This window comes from Epinephelus moara, chromosome 2 (genome assembly GCF_006386435.1).
Source record: "Epinephelus moara isolate mb chromosome 2, YSFRI_EMoa_1.0, whole genome shotgun sequence".
Lineage (NCBI taxonomy): Eukaryota > Metazoa > Chordata > Actinopteri > Perciformes > Serranidae > Epinephelus > Epinephelus moara.
The window spans coordinates 16,681,936-16,709,312 of record NC_065507.1 but is presented as its reverse complement, the minus strand read 5'-3'; the positions used below and the strand labels follow the sequence as shown (position 1 = coordinate 16,709,312).

Sequence of the window (27,377 nt, the reverse complement as noted above, 5' to 3'; positions counted from 1 at the left end):
ACAACCAGTGTTGTTGCCCAGGCAGGAAGCTTTAGTCATGTAGGCTCATCTTGGTGGTTATCAATAATGACTTTTTATAACTAAAAACGTATCGTGCATGGCCTTAGGGCATAAATGTGTTTCAAACACAGTGCTTATTGCTTATTTCTAACAGTGCCTAATGAACTCTCCCCCCACAACTGGCTCAAAATCAGGTAGGCTGAATACGTCAACTTTTGTAACTTCTAAAACCGCCAATCCAGCTAAAACTAAAAACACTTTTGCCTCTACATGTAGTTGGATGACACCCTGTACCAACTTGTTTCTTTAAAGCGTAATGAACCACTTATTGTATGCTGCTACTTGATGCTGCCTCTGCCTGTGTTGTAGTCAAGGCCACCTAGACTGAGACAGAGTCACGACCGAGACCAGAGTCTATCAAGACCAAGACAAGACCAAGACTTTGAGAGGTTGAGACTGAGTAAAGACCAAGGCCAGACTAGTGTGAGTCCCACACTGCATGACACACTTAATGATAAAATGTGGAACATGCAAATAATAGGTACTCCTCAAATTGATCTGAAAGATCCACATTCCCTTAAAACACCCACAGAAAACAAATGAAAATTCCTTTACATGCATCCCTTTGCATACATGCAGTATATATGTGTGTATGTATAAGTGAACCATAAGAAGTATCTTAATAAAATAATCAAAAGGCATTGCAAAGGGAGTTTTATTTGTGTGTGACTTTCCCTTTGTTTTCTATGAGCAAACAAACAGAAACAGACACTAAGTCACTTTATTATATTCCTGCAATTGTGGTCTTGACCAGTCTTGAAATAATATCCTAAGTCCTCTTTGTCTGAGACTGAGACCTTCAAAGAGTGGTCTTGAGACCTGTCATCATTACTACAACACTGACTTCTGCTTCCACCACCCTGGGGTGTAATTAAACCTGCAATAACTGACTCTGTCTGGCCACTTGGGGGCAGCAGAAACAAGTTGTGAACACAACATTGACATATCACCACCTTTTAAGTTGTTTTTGGTCAATTCCTGAGAGAAATATCTTGCTGTCTAGCTGCTACATGCTCCACTATGTTTACCAGTGGGTTTGCAGAATTTAAAGCTACATGCTGCGGCCAAAAATGACACCATGAGTGAGTAAAAGTATGCACCAAATAGCTAAATAATGAGCTGAAACTCTACACCATAAAGCTACGGCGAGCAGCAGATTCAGGTAGTAATTCTCTGTGGTTCATCATTATGAGTGGCACCTTTCACATTTTCCAACTGATATTTAAGTTATACAAAAAATATCTATTATCGGTACAACACTATTGGAATAAGCATAAGTGCTAAAACAATGCCTCGACACTGAATCACTCACTGTTTTAAAAAATCTTCCTCAGCCTCCTCCTCCTCATTAGAAAAGAATATCTCAGCGTATGTAAGCTATATGTCAATATTACAATAAGACATGTGCTTCTCCAGAGCCTTGTTCTGTACCCACCAGGGGGTTGCATACCCCAGTCCAAATCTGCAGCATGTTTCCATCAGTTTGCTCCTTGATCATCCTGGGAGCAGAGCCACGCCACTAAATACAGCTGTAGTGCCAGGCGCTGCAATATGGTTTATCTACCGAGACTGACACTGTGGTGATACATGAGACTTAAATCATTTTTGTATGAGCTGCCTTCATGAGAAAGACACTTCAGACTTAAGTTTGAAGACAAAGCATTCAAGTGACAGATTCCTCATTCTGCAAATATAATCAGACATTTAGGACCGCAGTAATCTTGGCCTATGAAGGAGCTGCGGTGTATTGGAAGTGACAGGGTAGGGTGATTTGTATGACGAACACTGGCTTCATGTTAAGTATCACATTATCACTATGACAGCTGTAGCTTATGCACACATATCTATTACAAGTCCTGCAAGTGATGGAGAGGTCTGCATGGGTGTGTTGGACTGTTGTGAAACTGCACAGCAGGTGTTTTTTCTGCATGTGTGTGTAAGCAAAGTGTGAAGCGTCTGTGTATTTATGTGCACAGCCTGTGTGTGTGTGTGTGTCTTTTCCTGTGTGTGTGCATGCAGCTGGTGTAACTGTTTTCCATTTTGTGTGTTGGGGCTAGAATTGGCCTGTCAGTCACAGTATAGTGGGGAGGAGTGGGAGACGACAGGTGTCGGGGAGCGGGGGAGGAAGGAAAAGAGAGAGCGTGAAAGAGATGGATGAAAGAGCGAAAGAGAAGGGCAGAAGAGCAAAAGAGGAGGAGGAAGAAAGTGAAGTTTGGGCAACCAATGTAGAACTTTTGTCCTTTTCCCAGAAGTGAAATGCTAATGGGAAATGCAACAGAAAAGTTGGAGAGATACTGGGTTTAAAACTCAGTTTTAAAACAGAAGAAAAGTCTTTGAGATGAAAAGAAGATTGTTGAAGATGATAGGTGTGTCAGAGAGCCTGGACATGCATTAAAGTTAAATTTGAGAAGGGGCTTTCTGGGGTAAAAAGAAATGAACAACCTCTTCATATATATTCATAACACTGAACATTTGGTATTCCGAACACCCACAAGATAAACCCTATTTCCTGCTGCATAGGCAGTGATGTGTTTTAGCGTAAAAGCTTTTAATATTTATGAGAGCAATCACAACAGTTTGTTTGGAACAAATGGAAAGTTAGCAAAATGTAAGAAGCTCCAGTGGAGTGTGTTTGTCATTATAACATGTTGGTGCAAAACATCACAGCAGTGGCTCCCTCTTATCAAGAGTCACTAAAGTCAAGACAAAAAACAATCTCGCACATGATCCTGTGAGGAATCCAGAATCTAAAACGTACCCGTGTGTATTTAAAGTGAATCTGAATTTGTTATTGTCTGCCTTTGTGCTGCAGCACAATTCAAACTGCTGACCACTTCATCTCCATGTCTGTGACAAACTGAGAAGTGTCCATTCACGACTCCGCCACCAGTTCTTATTATCCTCTCAAGCACACACATTTTCCTAAGCCGCTCGCACCTTTTCCTTATCATCTCATCGTCTATCACTCTTTTCTATCTGCTTCTCTTAGATTTGCTCCCCAAAGGTCTTAAGGATGATGGCCATGAATATTTCACTAAACTGCATTCTCAGGTTATCAATAATAAAATGCCATATTCTTATAAATATTCTAAAAATACAGCTGGACTCTGGCTCTTCAGTGGCGCATTAAATATTCATACACATCTAGCAAACTGCTAAATCTCCCACCACAGCACACCCATATGGACATGACCGCTGGACTATGTGCAGGTGTTTTCTCTTCTCACTTCCGTGTTTTTTTGTGCATGCACACGCTTGTGTCTATGTATGTGTGTATTTCTGGCACATCTCCTGTAATGCAGTGTCTCAGAGAAGCAGCCCAGTTCAGGGGAAGCTAGAAAAAGTGCTAAGAGAGGTGATTCACATTGTCAACAGTCTGAATCACCACAGCCTAATACCAAAGCACTCTAACATTACAGACAGTTAGACAGACACACACGCTATCCCCAGCCCACGCAGACTCTCTTATGAACACATCCTGGATAGACTCAATACTATCTCTTACCCAGTCTGAGGCACACGCGAGCACAAATGCACTCTGTTTGTCTCACACACACATCGTTTCCCGCCCTCACCGTGGTGAGATGTCGCAGCCCTGTTGCATGAAGGCTCCCAGGGAGAACCAGAGGGAGTTAAAGATGCCGAACTCATTGGGAGGTTGGTCAGTGGGGCCCAGCTCTGTCGTGCCCTCCTCTGGTTCCTCTGCATGCCACTCGTACGGACTGAAGCGACTCACCTGAGGCAGGGATGGAAAATATAAATACCAGAACAGGTACAAATGAACAGAGGAAGAAGTATGTTAAGCATTGATTACAACCACAAAAAGCACACACAAAGCCATAGTAGGTACACTTCTGATTTTTGTGGAAAACAAAAATGTTTCCTTGAATTTTCAGACTCTCCGGTGCCAAAATGATTTTGACACTGACTACATGTACATGCACAGAATATTATTTTTTTTGCCCTTGTTTAAAAAAAGACAATACACCTACTAAGCTGTTTACATGGCTAATGAAAATGAATATTCTACCAATATTTCCATTTACACGTAGCCCTGCATACTCCCACCACCATGCCCTAACATGTTGTTTATCACGTCAAAATATAAAACAGTGGAACAGCCTGAGCTGCTTGTACCATTTTGCTTCTTTGAGTTTTACACCAGTTGTGGACTTGTTGGACTGTGTAAACACAGCCTCCCTCTTTTATTCCTTCAAGCACCTTCTTGAAAAGGTTGGTGTTGGGATATTTGTGCATATCAGACAACGTGTGGATAGCCAAGTCTCTCATAAAGTAGGTTTTTTCTTCCAACCAGAAATGTGCTGGTGAAGACTCTCAGTCATCCAGGTCATGGTAATCGTAAGTGCTCTATCGTAGGCAACTGGACTTGCTCGAGTTTCTCGAGGATGTTTCGCCTCTCATCCAAGAAGCTTCTTCTCTGGGCCGGGTGGGTCAACGACTCACATGTGATCTCAACAACTCTGTAAAGGTTCACACCCACACAGAGTTTAAAGCCTGCGACTCCACACCAGTCTGTTAGAACTGAAGAAGCTTCTTGGATGAGAGGTGAAACGTCTTCAAGAAACTCAAGCAAGTCCAGTTGAGCCTACAATAGAGCACTTATGATCAGAAATGTGGGCATTTTTATTTTGGGCTTGCACCTCTACACCAGTCTTGCAAACTGTTGGCCAACTGTTGGCCAGTTGGTTTATCCATGACAAAACCCATAACTGACCATAAACAGGCAAGGCACTGTTAGTTGCAAACTAAGGTAAAACCACTTGAGACGCATGTTCTGAATGCACTCAATATAGGTCCAAAGTAAGCTTCTAAAATCTGCATGATACCAGCATATCCCACATACATTGCGATTATTCACCTTTTTTCAACTGTAAATTATGTCCCCAAAGGAAAACTTGGTCAACATCTGTTTTATCTAATAGCCTAAGAAAAAGTTTTCAGTCTATTCATCTCTTTTTTGCAGCAAAATGTGTCTAGTGGACTGAAAAATCAATTGATTATATTATTCTGGTACCTAAAGTTTAATTTGTATTAGTGATATTAATAATATAATTAAACAAAATCAATACTTGTGACGATACAATATTTCCATTGAAAGAAAAATATCACGATACTAGGCTGTATCAATCCCCCCCCCCCTATTCTTTACATGGACCGTATTAAATCAAGAATATTGTCATATTTGGAATAATACTGCAAATTTAATGTGCATGTAAATGTAGTCACTGTGAATTTGCATCAAGTATTTGAGTATCTTGCATATGGAGCTTTCTGTGATTGTATTTCTGCCCAGCTAGGACACCTCTAAGTATCTTAATGATTTGTTGCATGTAAGCTTTCTTCAACACTGTTGGAGACATTACAGTTGTGGGGGTAAAAGCAATGTTGCCATGATGGAAAAGTCATTAACTGCAATGGTTTATTAAAGTCTTGTCATAAACCTTAAAATATATACTCTCAGAAACACCAAGCTGGAAGATCACAGAAGTTATTACCGTGTATCATTGGAAAACATCATCCTTTGGTAAAAACTGCCAGGAAAAGAAGTCTCATCTAGTCTATCTATATCATCTAAATTGACCAAACTGACTTCTGATCAGCAGGAAATGAGTCCAATAAGTATCTATGGCCAGACAGCACTGTGTGCTTCAGCCAACTAGCTGAGAAATATTTTTAGCCCGTGAGCCAAATAAGCAATCTGTTCTTTCATCCCTAAAGCTTTATAAAAGTCTTCAAACTGCTACAGCCCGCAATCCAACTCAAGTGCTGACTTCTAGTTTTTAACAATCACTCACCAAAAACAGCACAACACTGACTCCAATGTAAGCGAACACTATACACATCCAGATCTCGTAGGCCAGCGGGTCCAGGAAAGAGAAAACACCTGGTTTAGACTTCTGGGGCTTCTTGATCATTATGGAGATTCCCAGAGACATGAAAGGCTTCGAGAAGTCGATCACCTCTTCTCTCACTAGAGTGATGGTCAGCGGGGCGACAGCAATTTCTGCTTTCTGTTAAGAGAGGTTGGGGAGAGGAGTAGTTTAGTTAAATCATATGGTAGTGGTAGTTAATGTGCAGCCGACTCATGTAAAGCAGGAGAGTGGTGGTGAGCTGGAATTCAATGTGAACTCCTTTGCCCGCAGAAGGGGAAAGTGAGGACAAAGATAAAGGAGGGAGAAATAAAAACTGAAACACAAGGGGCAGGTAAAGTAGACAAGCGCAATAAAAGATCAGTGGAGTTTGAAGGAGACGCGACATAAAGAAGGGAAAGAAATAAGGGAGGCAAAGAAAGGGATGAGGAGAGGAGCGGGGGAGAGGAAAAAGGGAAGGGAGGAAGGTTGAAAGAGACGGAGGAGATAGAGGGAAACCAGTAGAATGACAGAGAAGTAATTCATATGTAGGCATGAAAGTGACACTGCCTGAATATAAATCAGTCTGCAAGGTCTCACACACATTTGCATGCATGCGCACACACACACGCAAAATCTGTAGTCAAAAACATCATTCATCCAGCACACTGAGTATCTGTTTCTGAGGAGCTGCGCGTGTCTAAACAACGTCTGCAGTCTTAACTGAAAAAGAGGCTACAATAACAGTATATCAAATGACAAGTGTTCCTCCACTGCAAGGAGTGAGGATGTTACAATGCGAGGAGAATAAACAGCAAAAGAAAGACAAGGAAGTCAGAAGCGATATGGAAACAGAACGGGGAAGGAGAGGGCAGAGGAATATCAAAAACCCACAACGCAGTACAGACAGAGAAATGAAATAAATTAGAGTCAGAAAGCAGGAGACACGACATGAAAGGAAAGGAGAAGGAAGTCACAAAGATGAACAGTAAAGGACATAAAGCCATAAAGTAGAGGACAAAGTGCTGAAATCTTTCAAACGTATTTTGTCTACGTGGCAGAGGAGTTATCAGAAATGACTGCAAGTGTTTGGAACAAATCAAACCTGATTAGTCAATGCAGCGGTTCTGCTGTGTCACCTTCCACTATACGGTTTCTGGAGGCTAATTAATTCTGTCGCCGTTCTGCAGCAAACGTCTCCACTTTCACTCTTCCGCAAAGTGACGACTGACGTTGTCTCCTGCATGTTGATAAAGTTTGCATCGAGATGGCAATGTGAAATCTGAAAGCATGCATGGGCGTCGACGGCATAATTAGCCGGCTTGCCGAATTCGCAAGAAATAAGTGAACCCTCAGAGACCCAGCATGTTTCCAGCTCTGCGGGAAACTGACATGGTAACTAAGGAGACGCAGAGCTCGAGACAAGTTTATGTACTGCATAAGAGTTATTTTGAGCAGTTCTCAGCTGTTGCGTGATGGCCTGTGGTGGGGTCAAAAAAGCAGGAGCACATATAATGTAATGTAATAAGGCAGCAGTATTATATGATTACAGTGTTGATGTCATGTTGACTCTGTGCCAGAGGAGTGTTGACTCAACAATATTTTTCTGAGGCCATGATCTGAAATGTTCTTGTACTGGATTACATTACAGTACAGTGTATGATGTTGTATCCTCCTTCCCTGAGTCTATAGTACATTGAACTATATGAAAATTACACAGATTTAAGTTTACTTGGCCTGTACTTCAGAGTGAAAGATGATGACATGAAGAAAAGGGTCACAGGTTGAATTTAACTACGGCCACTGCAGAATGGACATAGCCTTTGTACATGAGGCACCTTCTCTACCTGAGACATGTACTATGACGCAGGATTTGGAGTTAGCGAGGTAACTTTGAGGTTAACTCTGGGTTTTCAGTACTACGAAGCTGGCTCTCTTTTTACTGGGATAAATCACCGTGGTAACTTATGCTGAAGAGCTCGGATCACCCTGACCAATGACCAATCAGATCACTGAAGAAAAAGGTATCCATGAGCAAAAGTCCGGAGTCTCAGGTAAAAAAAAGAGGAGCATATACTGTTTGTTGTTATAGGTCAGTATTAATAGTAGGTCATTTCATTGTTCCAGGGCTCTATTTCCATTGGTTTTGAAACGGAGCTTCTAACAAACACAGAGATCGTTTACACACTAAACACATGGTTTTAGCAGTATTTGAACTTATGCAAAGTTTACTTTAGTCCGCAGTGACAGTGCTGCTACTTTTACAATCTGATTTTACTGCAGCTCAAAATAACATGAGACACCTCTGTGACGAGAACTAGGAAAAAAAGACAATATTTTATTAGTGAAATAATCCACACACTGTTAATTGGCTCCTGTTATTATAAATGAAACATTTCAGTCAGACAGACCTCATCAATGAGTAAAAAGGCTATTTTCCACCCTTTACTTCAGCAGCACAAACAGCCTGGCATTACTTGAAAGTGTTTTATGTGACATATTCGTCTCCAACTAAACAGCAAAACAATATGCTACACTGAAGTCACATAAAGCCCAGTGATACCTGCACGTAATGTAAGTCTCGGCCAACGGTGAATTTTGAGATAGTACTGTCAATGTATTTACATTTTCCATTATACAGAGTATTGTTTACATCCCACACCACTGACATTTTACAGTCGCGGACCCTTTCATCCCATATGATATGAAGTAGCCTACTTCATTCATGTTTCTGATGATGTAGCTTGTAATTAACACCAGGGGCGACTGCTTTGAGACAACAAGGGAAGCTGAACTTCCCTTAAAATTTCATAGAAGAAATGGTCAAATATGCACTATTGAATTTACATTAAAATAAGAATTTACATTGCATTAAACGTGCGCTAGAATGTGTTTAATATCATGACTATGATTTTTAAACGTCAGCTGTTTATCACCAGTTTTCAAACGCGACCTCCCTGTCATACATTCTCGTGTCAGCGCGGTGGACGCGGAGCCTCCAAGCATTCCTTTGAGACAGCGCTGAGCAGGTTTTTTTCATGCAGCAAAGCGAGATGGTCACTGGATAAATGCGACAAAATCGTCACTTCCAGGGAGGCTCAGCTTCCCTGGGACCTAATGGAGCGGTAGGCGGGAGAGGACGCTCGGTGTCTGCATGATGATTGGAGGAATTGTCTAAAAGGCAGAACCCCTTTGTGACTGACAGCGCTTTGGAAATACACCCACCGACATTGTCGCATTTCGAGCTCAGTCCCATGCGGATATTTGCGAGTGGAGTCTTCTGACAGAGTGCCGTCCGGAGTTCCTCATTTCCATAAGCCATATAGCTCATTTTCACCATTAAACCCATCTGAAAATCTTTGAGGTGTGTTTTGCTGCAGTTCTATGGCATGAGCGTGGTTGAAAAACAGCTTCAATTAAATGTTCCTTTTATAAGTTACAGCCTCACTACAATATGACAAATTTTATGATGTAAACTTAAAGTAAGCTTCCCGTGTTTGAAAGACCAGCAGCCACCACTGATTAACACCCCCATCTCTTTCATATGAACACACTCGTGGCTGGATAGGAAAACCCAGAGTTGAGTGAACTAGTTAATAACCGGCTTTGTAGTGCCGGTTATCCAGACAGATTAAATAGACTAAACAATGACATACTTGATCACAAAAATAAAGATGAGGTCCAAATGTTTCTTCTCCAAACTTACCCCATATACAAGCTCTCCAACCATGCCGTTCCATATCTTCGTCTCTGGATCTCTGGCTCCGTACTTCCCATCCGGTACGATGGAGATTTTGTATTTGATTCCGATGTGTTTGGCGATCTCCGAGGCCAAGTCCACGCAGTATCCCTCAAACTGGTCGTTGCCTTCATAGAGTTCCCAGTTCTTCTTCAGCATCACGTAGGGACCCTCCTACAAAACCAGGATAAGGGGAGAAAGACACAACTGTTTGGAGGAACATGACAGCAGCCATTATTAAAAGAGGCAAAATGAAAACTTAGGAGCCATGAGTTTAGTTGTGAACATTGTACTGGGGGAAACACGTACACACACACACACACACAAAAAAAAAAAAAATCAATGAAAATTATTATTATATTATGTAGTTATATACATTTTCAAAATAAACTTATCCTACTTTTTTTTATCAAACACAAATATATAAAATATACAGTTGCAATGTTGTAGATAGAATGTTGCTTTGTCAAATTAAACAGGACAGCAGCCTCTATGAAAGCTTCATAACATAAGGACTCTGAAATGTATGTACATCGTTATAAAAGCTAGCTTTAACCAAACAAGTATTACACGGAAGGTAAACTAAAGTCCCGCTTCCACCAAACACTTTCAGTATGGTACTTTTGGAACCAAAAGTAACCCTTCAGACATGGTAACTAGACCCTAGCATTTCCACCACAAACAGTACCCTTTAATGTGTGCGGGGTTGTTGTCACTCACTGCTCCGTCCAGCACTCACTGTATGTCCTTATTACTGGTGATACAGATGGAAGTCTGCACCTTCTTTATCGTCCACAAAATGAGACTGCACGCCGACATTTTCAGAACAAAACAAAACACAACTTTTCACAGTGGAAACTGAAAAAAAGCCTTCCGAACTGTATCGTACCGCACTGCTTGATGGAAACGGGGCTTAAAAGTCACATGCATCTTTACATTGAATCCAATCCAACTGCCAGAGTAAATGTTGGTATTGCACGTTTCTGCAAACCCAGACATGTAACATTTGCACATAATTATGCAACTTTAAATTTCGACAAGACTGTGGTTAACATGTAGTTATGTTTAGGCACAAAAACCACCTGGTTATGTTTGGGGAAATACCATGTTTTAGCTTAAAATACATGTTTCTAGTGCCGCAATCACGGCGAGAAACAGAGATGTCTTGCTAAAAAAAACCCGGTTTTGTCGGTTTTGAACAGTGATCTGCAGCTTGGCAGCCATCTTGCCTAGGTTTTCACGCTATCTACCATTCTCTCCACCTCCAGATGACAAAGCCAGCTCATATATTGTACTCAGCACTCTTTCAGTTGAGAAATAATGATATGCACGAAACATAAAAATGCAGTGTATCCCTGGTTTGCAGAAATGTAAAATCCCAACTTTCACTTTGGGCGACTGGGCTGGTAGATCTTAACATCTTACAGACAAACCATCTTGTCATGAAAACACAGCAGCCACCCAAAATCTAGTAAAATATTAGAACTACCTTTTAAAAAAGAAAAAAAAGGGCATCAGTGTGGTAGTTTTATATGTTGTGTTTCTGACTTCTAGTGCCTTGTTTTATGCCTTCGTCTGACTCTACATGCCCCCGCTGGGACCTGCACCTGACTCAGTGCAACACTAATGCTGAGAGGAGAGAAATGTACAAGATAGAGGAAAAATACAGGCAGAGAGGAGGAAAAGAGAGGAAGACTGCTGCTTTGGTAATGTGTCGTAAGAGGTGGCATGATTTCTGTGCATGCAGTAAACAAAGATGAAAGCAAAGAGGGAATTTAATGTTGTCTAGTGAGATGGTGGGTGTATTAGGAATGACACACACACACACACACACACACACACACAAAAATGGTCACAGAGAAGCACATACACACACATTTTAACACCTACGTAAGATATCCACAGAGAAAAGAAACGCACACACAGACTTTTGAGTGACAGCGCATCCATCAGGAGCAGTGAGTTATGGTATTATGCCTGAGGCAGCTCACCCTGTAATCCAACTGAAACCAAGCCTATTAAAATGCTATCAAACCCTTTTTAATCAAAGACTAATCTCATCTAATTAATCAGACAGGCTTTTATAACATCCAACACTCCCAAGCTATGAGACGGTTTATGAAGATCATAAAACACAATAAAAGATGATAACATATTTTGGATTGAATTCTTCATTCAGGAAATTGATTCAAGCTGAAAACAAGTACAGTTTAATCAAAGAGGATTTTAGGCTGACATGTTTTAAAAGGGGTCAAATGAGCAATAAAATCACTCTGTCACAGACTTGGAGGGAATGATGATCTGGGAGACTGAATTACACTGAAAGCAAGTGTAGATCAAAAGAAGGCAGGCAGAGGGATTAAACAAAAATCTTACAATGGAAATTGAACTGTACAAACAAAACCTACAAAGGGAAGCTGGATTTATAAATAAATCCTATTTCTTTTCAGTAAACAAAGAACTTGGAATAAAACCATTTACTCTTGTACTTGTGAATGACTGACAAAATATGGTTGTTCAGTGGGCTTACATGTATCTAGATGTAAAAAAAAAAATTCAGTCTTGTAGAAGAAGGTTAGCATGTTAACACACTTAAAGGAGCACTTCAACAACCAAATGACCATTTGTTTATTAATTACTCACCACATGTTTCGTTGAATTTGTGAAAAAAATTTTTTTCCAGCAAATTCTTGAATTGAATTGAAGTCATAGGTGTCTGCATTTAACAACAGCAAAACTATATCAAAATATCCCTCTACAAACTCACTTCACAAACAGACAGCCTTTTCTCATCGGGAACTGAATGGAAACTTAATTTATGCGCCCCTCAAAGCAAAAACAGTAATTTTACCTTGCTGAACATGGGAGCTTCTGGTCTACCACTGCCTTCATCGTAGTTTGTGTTATGGTGTGAAACTAACGCTTGAAAAAACCAAAATCACAGAATAACATAAACAAACTAACTGATCGAGGCAGTGGGGCACTGAGCATAATTTTGTTGTTCAATTCAATTCTATTCAATTTTATTTATAAAGCCCAATATCACAAATCACAATTTGCCTCAGAGGGCTTTACAGCATACCACATCCCTCTGTCTTTTGGACCCTCACAATGGATAAGGAAAAACTCCCCCCAAAAAAACCCTCTCACAGAGAAAAACATGGTAAAAACCTCAGGAAGATCAACTAAAAAGTGGACCCCTATAACTTCAGTTCATCATGAATTTTCTCCGTTTTTGGATTCTTCGTTCACCGTAGAAGCATGCAAGAAGAACAAAGTTTTCTTCAGGAATTCAACGCAACACTTGGTGAGTAACTGATATACAAATAATTATCCGGGGGTTGACGTATTCCTTTAACTAATATGGTGAAAACCATTTAGTATCTGTTAAACATCTACATGCTGTTATTGCCATTTTGAGCACGTTAGCATGCTGTAGACTCTTCCAAAGAGTGAGTTCCTCAGTTTCTACCCAACAACTCAGTTTTCTTCTTGTTAAATGGTTTGTAAGTTTGAAAATGTCCCATTAAGTGTTAAGCCACAATTTCAGCACTTGTCAAAAAAATAAAATTGGGATGTGCAAGTCTATTTCTTTGTGCATAAACAAATAGCAACAAATATGAAATAATAAGAATAATATGAAAGGTTGAGATAAAAAACACATTGTAAAACAAATAAAAAACACCTCGAGCATGACGTTATCACATTTCTTACAAACCATTACTCAGTCATCAATATCAGATTTGTTAAAACAAATCACATTTCTTCCAAAACCAACCATACAAATGAGACACTTTACACTTTTATCACCAACATCATCATCATCAAATACAAACATTTGCCCCGTTGTGTTCAATGTCAGAACATTTCTCCGAAAAATGTCATTATCAGAGACATTAGCAAGTCCCGGGGCGCTCGTTTCATTGACTCAACATGAATCATAATGTTAATGAACAGCACAACAGTTTCAAGTAAATTCCCTCTCACAGATCAACACAGCCAAGAGGACTGCTTTGTACCGCTGTAGGAATAAACACCACTATAAATGTAATGACGATGTGAGCTGAAGAACACATTTTAGAGGACAATACCAGCGTGAGTCAAAGTCATGGCCTGATTAATGTTTAAATCTAATTTACAGTTTTCACAGTTATCTTGCTGTGCATTTTAAACTTTAATTTTTATTATTTTGCATCCTAATCATGACGGTTTCCAACCTGGTGTGATATTAACTGCATAGACACCCACCAAAAAGTAATAACAAAAATTTGAGATTGCAGCTTGTGAGGAGACATGTTCTTGAAGGATTATTTTTTGTGGCAGAGATAATTTGGTGAATGATACTATGTTGCCTGTAATGTTTGATATGACAGTAACACTAGGACAGAAGATAAAACAGAAACTCTACAAAATTAAAGTAACATAGACTTGAAAATGAAAATTAGATCATTTTATCTCAGGTTATTACTGAAGCAAGTTGAAAAGAATGAATGGATGAAATGAATGGACATGATTATACTCATTAAAATGCTGTAATACTTGAAGACTGGAAGACTTATTTTGGATTCACTAAAACACAATTTCAAGAATCTGGAACCACTAAAATGGAAATTTTGGGCCAACTCTTCATGGAGAACATTCTCTACCGATCTTATTCACCGTTAATTAATTACACAATTTCCTCTCTGAGATATTAAAATTGAGCATAGCAATACTTCACTCAGGACACGATGTCGGGCTCAGCTCACATCCCAGCTACATCAGCTGATCTCAAACAGCCCAATCAACTGATGGAGCAGCTGATTGATGGAAGGGAGTCAGCTGATAGATCACATGATTCCTTTCTATGCAACCAATTGGCAAATCTCATTCAGGGCGCCATATTTAAACTGCTTTGGCCTGCCTACTGTTGCTGCTTCCTCTGCAACCCACCTCCACCCCAGCTCCTTATCAATGTCATTTCTGTTTGTCATTGATGCTGCTCTGTTCTGTTCCCAGGGGATCATTGCTGCTGCTCTCCCTGCCTTAGGCTTTCCATATAGGTGCATGGAAGGGCAGGGAGGTTTGCTCTCTCTGCCTCGGGCTTTCGTCATTTGCATGTGGAAGGGCAGAGAGGTTTGGTCTCTCTGCCTCAGGCTTTCTTCATTTGCATGTGGAAGGGCAGAGAAGTTTGGTCTCTCTGCCTTAAGGCTTTCCACATATGTGTGTGGAAGGGCAGAGAGGTGTGCTCTGTCTGCCTCTGTCTTTCCATGTTGGCGCATGGAAGGGCAGAGAGGTTTGCTATCTCCGTCTTAGGCTTTCTGCGTAGACCTAGGAAAGGCAGAGAGGTCCCAGAGCAGAGCCATACCACCAAATATAGTACTGCAAATTGAAATTAGGTTTTCTTTGACTAAAGTGATCCTGACTGAAGTAAGTTTTAAAGTAACAATTTGGAATTTTGCGAAATATGTTAATTTGCTTAATTGTTGAAAGTCAGGTTAGAAGTTTTATACCCCTCTCATTTTTTAGGGGTTGAATATGAAGCTACAGCAAGGAGATAGTTAGCTTAGCTTAGCACAATGACTGGAGTCTTGTTGTCACTGTGACTTTGCAGGCAACCAGCAAAGCTACAGGAAGTCACTGCTTACAGCCAAGAAGTATTCCAGCATGAAACAGCCAAACAAATTAGATATAATGTGTTAATCAGTGCGCTTTAGAGGTGCTGGTGGGCATATTTTTTTTACCTTTAGACAGAGCAAAGCTAACAGTCATGCTATTTTCAGTCATTATGCTAAGGTAAGATAACTGGCTCTAAGCTCCAGTTATGTCAGATGGATGGACCGTATGGCTTGTGATCATTGGACTCTTGGTAAAATGAAATGTTGAACTATTATAGTATATTTATTTAAAGCTCTAATATGTGCAGAGTCTCACGTCAGGAGATCGTCTTATTAATGACCCTCTCTTGAAAAATTTAAGAAGGCTACTTTGCTTCACTTTTCATCTTAAATCATTAAATCTCAAGGGGAATCATTTACTTAATGTGTGTTAACAAGGAGTGTGCAACCATCTGTCTGCTCCATCAAATAACCGTCAGGTTTATCATTTTAGAAGGTCAAGTGTGTGAAATCAGAGTGGGCCACTTTGTTGAGTTAATTTAGTTCCATGTAAGCAACTAAACAGACACACACATACAAACACACACAAACCAGTGGGAGCTCTGCCAACAGTGGCACTGTTTCACTTTAAAGCCTCCTTATGGTTTGTTATCAGTTTGCCCCAGATGCCTTTGTCTTGGTGTGAAGGTAATAATGCCAATGCTGTGTGTGAGTGTGTTTGTGTGTGTTCTGGATAACAGTGCATGTATTCACCGTATCATGTTTGGTGCATGTGGCATTATGAGTCAGGGTAACGGCAGGTAAGAAGAGGGGAGAAAAGAGGAGGAAATCGAAGATCAGGAGGTTTAAAAGAAAAGAAAGGGAGGGCATGGTAAAGAGAAACAGGAGGAAATGCAGATGGAGAGAAGGATGTGGGGTGTGTCAGCTGCATGAGACTACAGAAGAAAGATGAAGGAGCAGATCAGAATACAAACAGAGATAGCTACAGGGAGAATAGAAGATAGATAGGAACAGAAAAAGGGAAAGTGTGAAGGAGAGATAAAGAGGAAGAGAGAATATGACAACGTGAAAAATGTAGAGGAAGAGAGGCAGAAAGCAAAAGAGGGGAAAGGCTGAAAAGACAGACATAAAGAGGGAAAACGGGTGGGCGAAAGAGGGAGAACAGCTTTGTAGAAGCAAATGGTTGGGGCTGATAAGACATGAAACACTTCACGCTGGAGCCAAAAAGGCAGACAGGACTTGCTATGTAAGCCAGTTAGCCAGCCAGCAAAAACAGACAGGCACCGGACTGGACAGTCACCTAACTGTCGAGTCATTAGAATCAGTTCAGCATTTAAAAAGCCAGACTTTCGCGTAACGAGTTAGCCAACCACCGAGACATTTAATCAGCCTGCGAGCCATCCGTTCAGACGGCCAACGCAGCAAGCCAGGCAGTCAGTTAGTCACAGCCTGTTTCAGTCCGTCAATTGGTCGCTCACTTCATTCATTCATTAATTACTGCAATTACAGTAAATTATCATCCATCCAGTCTCATATCTGGCCAGTGAGTCAGCATGATCTCGCAGCTATTCAGCCATAAAGAGAGCAAGGCAGTTCAGCAGTCAGTCAGTCGACCAGTAAACAAGTGAACCAGTCTGCTGGTCATCACACCAGTTGGTCTGTCACCGAGTCAACCTGCCAGTTAAAAAGCTTTTCACAGCAAGTCAGCCAGCCGCAAAGACAGTCAGCTGCTGAGTAAGTCAGTCCACCAGGTAACTAACCAGCCAGGTGAACACAAGCCTTGTTGTCTGTCTCGCCAAACGTCTCCCACTCGGTCCATCTGCCAGTCAACCAGCAGCCACAAAACCTTTTCTTAGACTCTATTTTGGCTGAACTTGTTACACTTATCCAGAGCCTACATTTTCAGAGGCTTGCATATTATGTCTTCTGTTTATGTAGTACAACCTAGTTTATACAATCACATCAATAACGTCCCTCCTAAATGTCAATTCTCCATCTTCAGCTCTATGTAAGAGTGTCCTGCATCCTGATAAGGAGCCTCGTGGGATAAGAGCGTTAACCTTTCATTCATACACATACTGGCGGAATTTAAAAGTGAGTGGACTGTATTGTGTTTTTAAAGCTTTAAGTGCTACATCCTTTGACAATCCAATCATTGTAGACTACAGTCGATGCCCCCTGGCTAGTATGCCTTTGCAAATTAGTCAGGTTGCAGTTACGGTTTACATCCATGTTTGTCTAGACTCATATGTAGCAATGGTCGTTGACAATATCCTATATAATGTGTTTGTTTCTGCAGAGAAACTACAAATTCTAAAACATTATTTTTTTTCACGGACATCTTCAACCCGGCAGCAGAAAGCGATCCATACAATAAGCACAGCGTCAAGGTGGGCACCCAAGATTAGTGTCATCACTTCAGTATCCGACCAAATGTCTCCCCTTCTGTTCCTAAGTTATGGCTTTGAGTAATGGCCTGAAAAGTGAACTTTATGTCACAGTGAAGTTGACCTTTGACTTTCTGTATAGAAAATGTCATCACCTCAACATGTGGTCATAATTAGCACATGCATTCTTGAGTCATGACCATGTGAGGTCACAGTGACCTTGAACTTTGATCAAAAAAATCTCATCAGTTCATCGTTGAGTCCTGGTGGACGTTTGCGCCAAATCTAAAGGAATTACCTTAGGGCATTCTTGAGATATTATGTTCACAAGAATGGGGCGGATGAATGGACAACCCCAAAATATAATGCCTCCGACCCAACACATTCTCACTCCGACTTCATCACATACTGACATTTGGTTATGGACTTTCCACGTCCACAAATGACGTGCAAGGTACCCTGGGTGTATTGGTTGTCGATGTTCTGGGACATGTCAAGGTCTGCCTGTCATATGCATTGTCTTCTTTCAAGATACACGTACATTTTCACAGGAAATTTAACGTTTACATACAGTCTCTTTCAAAATAAGCGCACTACGTTGGTACAACACCGCAAATTGGCTTTTTTTTTCCTTAAACGACAAACGCACCTGGTTGGGTTTAGGCAACAAATGCACATGGTTGGGTTTCGAAAAAAAAAAAAAACAGGGTTTGGCTTTAGAATCTTACGGGACACAACACCGCTCTCTCGGGTAAAAGTCGGTGTTTGTTGGACCCATCCACCACCCTTTCCAGTAAGACTTTTGCCACCTTAACTTTTGTCCTTGTCCCGCCACGTTTCCTCCTGATGCCACCGGGTACCATTAAACAAAACGGCAACCAGCCGCGTATCATATCGACAGCTTTTTCGTTGGTTTCTGACGCCAAAAGTCGCTGCCCAAGCACCAGATTTTGACAACTTTGTAGTGAGACTGGGCTGTCCAACCACAGCTATTGTTGGCACGGAGGCATAAAAATACATTTTAAAAATACATAATTTACAATGTAATATTATATTAAAGCCAATCAAACATACAGGGAGCGTTTGGTACGCTGCTTGTTACTAAGGCCAAAGCAGAAACAAAAACAAAAGAGATTGTCATATCCTCAGTGACCATGTTAACAAGTGCAGTTACGTACTTTACACTCATGAAGGCAAATACCAACAGGCTTAACAATCAGTCCCCATCAATGCACTTTGCTACAATGCTAGCGTGAAAGTTACATTACAGACAAGTCATAACATTTGGCGTCAATATAATGTGAAGTAATGGGGATCTCTGTGCTTCAGACAAATGCCCCTATAGCTTTCCATTCAGGTGTGGCACTCTCACTGGAACTGAAATACAGTAGAGGAAAGTTGAGTGAGTGAGCATGACTGAGTAGATTTACAGAGTGACGGAGCAGAAAGATGAAGATGGAGGGAGAGCGGTACCAAAAGGTGAGAGGTGCAAAATGCTGTGCACGAATCACTCTCTTATGAAAACAAATTATATACATACATATATATATATATATATATATATATGTATGCATGTATGAAGAAAAAATGATACATTTGGGTGAGGCAATTTTTCCTGTCTGTAGTGTAACAGAGAAGGCGGTGGTGATTTCTGGTGTCCTCAAAAGGAGTGAAAAGAATCTGAATTAACAGGGCTGTCTGATGGTCTGGTGATTTTGTGTGGCCAAATGTCAAATCTTGACAGCAGCCACAGAATCCCTCACAGAGCTCTCGTCCAACTGTGTGTTTTTGTCATGAGAGAGAGACAGGAGCACAGTGAGCAAGGCATCCCAGCGCCTCACAGGCTTAACACATGGTGGCCGTGAATCTCCTTCTCATCTGTTCCGTCCCTCTTTGCCATTTAATCCATGTTAATGCAGGGCACACTACTTACCAAAGACAGCATTTCCAAAGATAAAAAGAATTCAAACAAAATACACATAAAAAAACAACATTGAAACAAAAATGGAGCACACTGAGTCATTGTACAGAGCCTTAGAGACGCTCAGTCTATCAGTCTGTCTGTCCTCTGTCTTTCCCGAGGGTCTGCTACTCAGGTGAGTCTGTGTTTCAGTCTGTCGCTCTGTCTGCAGACCCGGCATCAGTGTCGCAGCAGAGGCTTCCTCATCATCAGAGGCTGCAAAGAGGAGGAGGCGGCTGAGCTAACGTTAGCCAAGGCCTGCTGAGTTCACCATCCACAGAGAAATATACAGGTGGGGGAGGCATGGAGATAAAAACGAGGGGTGTAGGGGTTGGAGGGATGAGTGGAGTCAAACAAAAACAGCAAGAGACAGTGAGAGAAAGAGAGAGGATAGTGGCGTTGGACACAGTAAGTTGACAAACAGAAATGGGTAGAAAGAAATAGGGAGGGAACAAACATCGAAAAGACATATGCAGTATTGCCAAACTCCTTTTTGCAAACCCAACTCTTTTACAACCACACTAAACAAATGTAATTAAGAACACAAGCCAACAACAGAGTGATATATTAGCAGGGTATTAACATAATATACACATATTCATGATGGGATTTTGTCACAGAATAACAGCGTGCCCTTTAATTTATTTGATCGTATTGTGTGTGTGTTGTCTTGGTCCTGGCTGGAGGCACCGCTCCACACACTGAGGTTTAACACACAGCCAGCTGAAGTGTGCATGTCTGGAGGCGGGGCTGTCACTGGGGACATTTAGTCCAGCTGAAGTCATTTCTCTGAACTCTTTCCTGCAGCATGTGTGGTTGGCTTCCTCTGTGCAGACCTGTCTGGCTACTACCACCTCTGGCCACAGGCGGCGCTGTAGACCTTCACTGTGTTTTTAATTCAACGTCATTGAACACGTGTCCATTTATAGGTATCTGTATGAGCACTAGAGTGGAACTACAGATATTTTGGTCATACTTAGGAATTTGCTGGATGAAGCAAACGTGGCTTGAAACAAAATGCTGAATTGCCGAAGCTCAAGCATCTGTGGCTTGTTTTATCTCTGGGCTGAAATTAGTCTTTTGAGTTGCTTTCACTTGCATCATTTTGCATGCCCAATTGAATTAGACTGATTGCATTTACAGGAAGGGGATGGCCACCATAAAAAGGCTGCAGATGGGTGAAGTGAAATCAAATGTAAGCAGAGGATGTGCACCAATCCACCGATTAGCCCTCCTTTATCCGTGTTTGTAGAAGAAAGAGGAGTAATTATACTGGGCCGCAGACCGGTGTCTATGTGAAAGCCATTAGAGGAGACTGGACTGAGGTCACTTCTAAATGGTGATCTGAGGTCAGTTTTAGATTTGCCTGCTAATGAGACATTAGTGTAATCTTCCAGCTGGACAAGTGCCACTCCCTCCTGGCTGTGCTCTGAGAGCTCTCTCTTCAACTCGTACAGCCCGTGCTGCTCCAACCTGATTTTTCTTTGACATTAACAAAACTCCACATCACATTCACACACTGTACTTCATCCCCTGGCTTTCTGACACTGAATATATCCTATTAGGCCGCTAAGGAAAGTAAACACTCTATCTGGCTATCTATCTTGTACAGTAACTTCCTAAGCTTATTGGCTTGTGACCCCATAAAACAAATTTGCTGAATCATTTTTCTCATTTTCTATATACAGACATGTCTTGCAACTCCTTGTAGCGGTCCCAAACCCCAGATTGGGAACCACCATACTACAGCACTACAGCAGCAGAGCCATTCCTGTAAGACACTGGCCATTTTCTAGTCCTGTCTAACCACCTTAATGCTGCACCCACCTTTAGTGAAAGCTTACTCTCTTCCCCTTTCTTCCTGTCTCTTTACATGCAACTGATGTTGCTTGGAAAATGACAGGGTTTTTTTGTAGCACGTATAAGTTGGGGTATTAATCACCTGTTGTGCACCTGATGTTTGCACTAATTTGCATCTCCATTAATTTAAAGCCTCTACAGGAGGCAGATGCGAGCTGGAAAATCATTTGAGCGCAATGTTTTGGTGAAATTAAGTTGCTGAATTGCAAAGGTTGATGTGTGTTGAAGGAAGGCTTCACCCAAATATCAAACAGCACCCAAATTATGCAGAAATGAAAGCAGTCTGAGGGTACATTACCATGATGGTCGTCACGACCACTGTTCGGTTCTCCATCGCCGAGCTGTCGTTGGACAGGGCGTTTTCATTCTGGACCAACACAAGCTTGTCTATGTCGTTCCAGTAACCAATCTGAGGAAGACAGAGCAATAAGAAAGAGAGAATGAGTGATAGAAGAAAAAAAATCATCCAATCGTCAGACTTTATGGCTCAATTCATGCAAAATTGAAATATAAAATGCTGACAATAAAAAACACAAGATGAAATAAAACAGAAATGAAGAGATATAAAAAAAGGAAATGGAAGTTATGTGAGATGAAGTGAACAAAAAGTTAAAAAATGAGTCAACAGAATGAGCTCACTCCTGCAGATTTCCCATTGGAACTGTAGAGGATATTGAGAGATATTGAGTGCGAGCCAAGAACTTTCAATAAACACACATCGCTGTCGAAGGAACACTTGAGAAACTGGAACATGGTGTTATTTTCTATTATAGGTGCTACACGTATGACTTTTTTTTCCAGTAAAGAGAAATTATGAGCGCTTGTATCTTGAGCCTCATCCTCCTTCTTTTTGCTATTATGGAGAAAGATTATGCTCAAACTGTCCTTATTTAAGTCACTGCAGAGTTTTATGTACACTCAGGTTGGCTGGGAGCTGCTCCCCAGTGCACACTCAAAAAAGTTATCAAAACTCAAGCTGCTCTGGTTCAATTGCAGTCATCTGAAGATATTCATAACTGCAGTATGACGGTCATAAATTGAAATTCAAGTTAATTAACAATCAGCCATCACAAGGAATGAAACAAGAAAAATGCAGCTCACATTTAAATCTACAGGAATTATTCTTTTACATGACAGTTATCATGACTTTCAAAGGTGATTAAGAGGTTAAAGGGAATTTTCCTGCTAACGAGTCACATTTGCTGAAATGGTGAAAAAGTGGTTTTCACATGCAGCCATTTCGGTTGTTTTCACATGTAGTCCTTTTTAAACAAACTGAACTCAGTCCTCTTAAAGTGCACCAAAAAGTGGACCGAAAGAAAAGGACTCACTATATTTGTGTTCACATTGTCAGTTCATTTGAAAGAGGACCCAGTTCTCTTTCTGGTCAACTTCAGCTCTGATGGGGCCTCAGTCCTCTGTTCACACTATATATTTGTATAATATATATTGACATAGTTTTGTTTTTACTTTGACGTGGCGCTGCAGTGTGGTTTTGAAGCTCCTCGCTTTCAGATGAACTTAAAGTTGGAGGAAAACCTTTGCGTTTCTGTGCTGTAGACTGTTGCCATTTTATGTATTCTACATTCCACATCTGGAGATGTGCAGTATCTTCTGTGGAACAAACTACTCCTCGTCCTGCGTCCTTGCAAGCGTTACAGGCTGACGTGGTTTTGTCTGCTTTAAAAGCATCCCAGTGCAGTAGCATGTGATCTAGAAGGCTAAATACAATGGCAAAGAGCAAAGTGAACCTGGAGCACTTTGTGTTCACAAGACACAGGTTAAGTGAACCGCACCATGGACTTGAAACTCACACCACCCCCCGAAGTGGTCTGACTTTGGTTCGCTTCAGAGGGGTCTGAGTTCTCTTGGAGTGTTCGCATATGCACAAAAAATACCGCTTTGAGTCTGTTTAGAGGGCTGAAAAGGACAACCTTGTGTAAACACCCTTAAACACTGTTTTTTCAGCAACACAGCCTGAATATATATATATAACAAAAACACCATGGAATAAGTTGGCTGCATCGTAAGTTTTTTATGTGGTTCAACCCATGAGGAAAACCTACCTTGCGTGGTCCGTTGCTCTTCAGTTCAAACACGTCCATGGTATAGTTGACCCGTCGACCGTAGTGATCAAACTGGATGTTGCCAGTCAGGCCCTGAATGCGCACCTGAATTTATAGCAACAATGACAGTAAGGATTGGTTAGTCCCAGTGGCTAATCGTGTTGGCTAACTGCGAACGGCACTTTCTTAAAAGCAATTTGCCTTCAATCCAGCAAATACTGCTTTTTTAAAACAAATATTTAACTACAACTATTCAACGTAAAATTTGTATTTTGTCAAATGTCTAGAGCTGGTACCTGTTGTGTTGTCTGGGTCTGTACTAACAACCAGACTAAGCTAAATTTGTGACTTCAACAAAAGTGTGTTGAACATGCAGCCAGAAGAAAAAGGGATTGCTCTTGTAACCAGAGGTACATTTGACATGAGAAACAATAAAAACACTTCCACAAGGCAAAGAGAGCAGAGAAGTAATAAATCAGAATTTGCTGCAGAGAATGACACCTTGAATGACAGGTCTGTCACTCAACATTAGTACGTGATATCTCTGTTTCCCTTTCTGACTGCATTCTCAACCTACATTTGGAAAGTGCCCATGACAAAATATAATATAAACTCAGCAACATACTTTGAACAATGTGTTCATGTTAGTCATCTAGGCTGAAAATGTGTCACCGATTTACCGTACTTCTGTCATGCCACATAGAAATGAATGCCTGAAGTTATTTATTTTACTACTACTACCACCACTACAACTACTATTACTCTAAGGTCTGCTAGTAAACTCTGCATTATGTTTCACTAAGTAGAGATGACTGTGATTTATTAAATCAGCAGTTATAAAATTGTGTAAACTGTGTCGTTCAGGCAAACAAGTGGAGCATTATCTGGGAAATAATGGGAGCTAGAATTAATACCAAATTATGTCAAATGTTCGCTGAATATTTTAGTACCTGTTCACGAGTCATAAGAAATCCTACATCATCTTTTAGAAGGAGCAGATGTTTACCCTCAGCTACCTCTGACTCCGTTTAATTCAAGGATATGTTGACGAAGCAAGGCAAGCTAATTGCTTATGCACTTGGTTAAAAAGGAAAACAACCAAAGCTTTGAAATAGCTGTCAGAGATGGCTGAGGTGTGATCGCTTTATCCTGTTTGAGGTGTAACAGCTGGTGTGTTCCACATTTTATTTCCCAGTCACTCTTGGAAAGGGGATTAACGTACGGTTAGCTAACTGTTACTATTCCAATTAGGCGCTGTAAGTCCTTGCGGAGAATTCACACACAGTATTGGGGCCAGGAATAAGGTGGATAGAGATGTAATTATTGAATGTTATTCACTGAATGGCTATTGCAGAAAGATGGTGACCATAAACAGTATCAAAACTAGGGTTTGATATTTTTTTGAAAATATATATTTAATTAAATGTAGCATCAAGGATTTTCCCCCTGAAATTATATGGATAGGTCATTTAAAAGGAATAATTTGCCAGAAAGCAAAAGATTAACAAGTCTTTCGGAATAAATACTTGGTTTTGGAGTTATGGTTAGAAAATATGATGAGGCTAAGGTTCGGGTAAGGCATATAATGCTTATTGTTAATGTTAGTACCTGAGAAATAAATGGGCAATGTCCCCATAAGTACAGCAATAAAAGTTTGTGTGTTGAGTGTGCGTGGACTCTGGTGGTACTTTATCAAAGTCCCAACAAGAATTTAAAACACATAAATGTCGGCGTTGATTTCTGGAACATTTTCCCCTTTTTCGTGCCAGCTGTTTTAATGACTGCCTGTGTGTGTGCGTGTGTGTGTGCGTGTTTGTGTATGAACATCTGTCTCAGTGTTTTGCAACCTGTCTATACTAAACTGTACAACATCAGAGTTGTGCCAACCTGTTTAAGCGCACGCTCCATATCTATTCCCTGGTTCCAGGGAGCAGCTGGATTGGCCAGGCAGTCTCCAGCATTGCCACGACGACTGATGTCAATTTTCTGACGGCGAAGGGTGCGGAAGGCCTCGGCCATTACGAGGACGCCATCATACGTTAGAGATGAGGTATACTGGAGAACAGAGGAAAACAGAGAGCGGGAAGAGACAGAATTAAGAAAATTCATGTCAACATTTAGACATGTTTTGACTGGCAAATTAATACCTCTTCTTTGTGAGTACACAGCATGACAGAGATTAATCCTGTCATACAATTAGGGCCTGTGTCAACACAGTGTTGTTTCTGAGTGCAGGCATCTTTTTTTAGTTATTCCCAAAGAGCAGGGAGCGTATGTGAACACCTAGAGAAAAGGCAAGTGCTTTTTTCAGAGTGCGCTGGCTTATTTGCTCCGAGCACTTTTAGTTGGAAGTCTCTGAACTTTACAGAAAGTTGCTAGTGTTGACATTGCTGTACCTTTAGCTACTGTCTATTCCGAGGGGTGTAATATGCATAAACTAACAAAACAAAGACAGAGAAGCCCATTTGTGGGAGCAGATCAGTGGTATTGTGGTTTTATCACTGCATGCATTGTTAGTTTGTTGTTAACTGTGTAGTCAGCCCTCTGGTAAAGTAGCATACATTAGCTATCTAGCTGACATTAATGTCCCCAGCACCCTGCCATCACCTCTCTGCCAAAGAAGAAACGCTGTGCGGATACAGGCTCTTAATTCTGTAATGCAAATGTGATGGTCACAGCCACACATAGTAATGTTTCCCATTCACAAACTTTAAACTCATTCATTTGATATCTACACAGGTTATTTTCATTTATGGTCAACCAAACCTAAACAATTCACATCACACAGTTGGTGTTCTAGCATTGTAGGGTTACATGGGCAAAATGTTTGATATTAATCATCTGTTTCTTTGTCTTTGAGTTACCATGGTTGTCTGGGGATGTCCCTTCCTGGTGGAGCAAAAGGCGTGGCTGACGGCTGAGGACACTTAAATCCTGGAGCCAACTCATTGGACCAAACCATGTGCTGCCATGTCATGGGGGTATTTGGGTTTAGTTACTTTTGCTTTGTATTTAGTTGTAGTTTTTGGTTATCCCTTGTGTATTCTTTGGATTGGCTGAGCCACTACATATGCTCCCTTGTGTGTCATTTTGGAAGGTCAGTTTGTTCAGTTAACGCCTTGTTTAGTTATTATACTGAGTATAGTTATGTAATGTTGACCTCTTTTATAGGCCTAGCTGTTCATTTCTTGGTTTGAAATTTTTCATGCATTTTTTGGGCAAATAAAAACCCATGATTTTGTCAACAACTCCTGTGTCCTTGTTGCCTCACTGCTTGGTCCCTAACAGCAAACATCTGACATGACAGAGAGGCATTAAAAAGTTTCCTGTAAAAATGTACTGACTTTACTCAGGGTGAAAAGGCCCAATCTGTTATTTCTTGACAAAGTTACACTGAAGTGTATCTACATAAATGTTTCAATCATAAAATTTTCTACAATTCTATAACTTAACTAGAGAAGCAATTTCTGAAGAAATTGCGGGTGTGAATGCTGCGAGCTGAAGCCACGCTGCAATGCTGTCTTGAATACAATGAAGTTTGAATGATTTGAATGTTTGAAAGTTTGTTGAAAAGCTGACGCCAGACTGAATAGCTGCCTTTAATAAAATAAAGTTTGAATGATTAAAATATTTGAATGTTTTAGTGAGATTTATGAAATCCAATATGGCCGCCGCCTAGTGACGCCACAATATGCAAATTAGATGAGTTAATTTACTCCAATCAGATTCCTCTTCCTTTATTTTGAGGATGAGACGACAAAAACAGCACAAAACAAAAGAAATCTGCTGTGCAAATATGTTCAAAATGCTGTTTTACTGAGATTTATGAAATCCAATA

The 27,377-nt window shown here is 40.8% G+C and overlaps 1 protein-coding gene across 3 annotated transcripts in view; it reads right to left on the bottom strand.

Moving 5' to 3' along the window:
- Positions 1–27,377, bottom strand: part of gria4a (glutamate receptor, ionotropic, AMPA 4a) — a 151,580-nt gene that overhangs the window by 41,880 nt on the left and 82,323 nt on the right. For 2 of the 3 annotated variants that reach the window (XM_050075010.1, XM_050074991.1), the window contains exons 8-13: positions 25,427–25,594; positions 23,540–23,644; positions 21,772–21,882; positions 9,637–9,843; positions 5,877–6,092; positions 3,636–3,796 (exon numbers count right to left, since the gene is read on the bottom strand). In XM_050075010.1, coding sequence (XP_049930967.1) covers positions 3,636–3,796; positions 5,877–6,092; positions 9,637–9,843; positions 21,772–21,882; positions 23,540–23,644; positions 25,427–25,594 — 968 coding nt within the window. Of the gene's footprint in view, positions 1–3,635; positions 3,797–5,876; positions 6,093–9,636; positions 9,844–19,736; positions 19,872–21,771; positions 21,883–23,539; positions 23,645–25,426; positions 25,595–27,377 lie in introns of those variants that run through there. The other variant, XM_050075001.1, reaches the window with a different exon arrangement.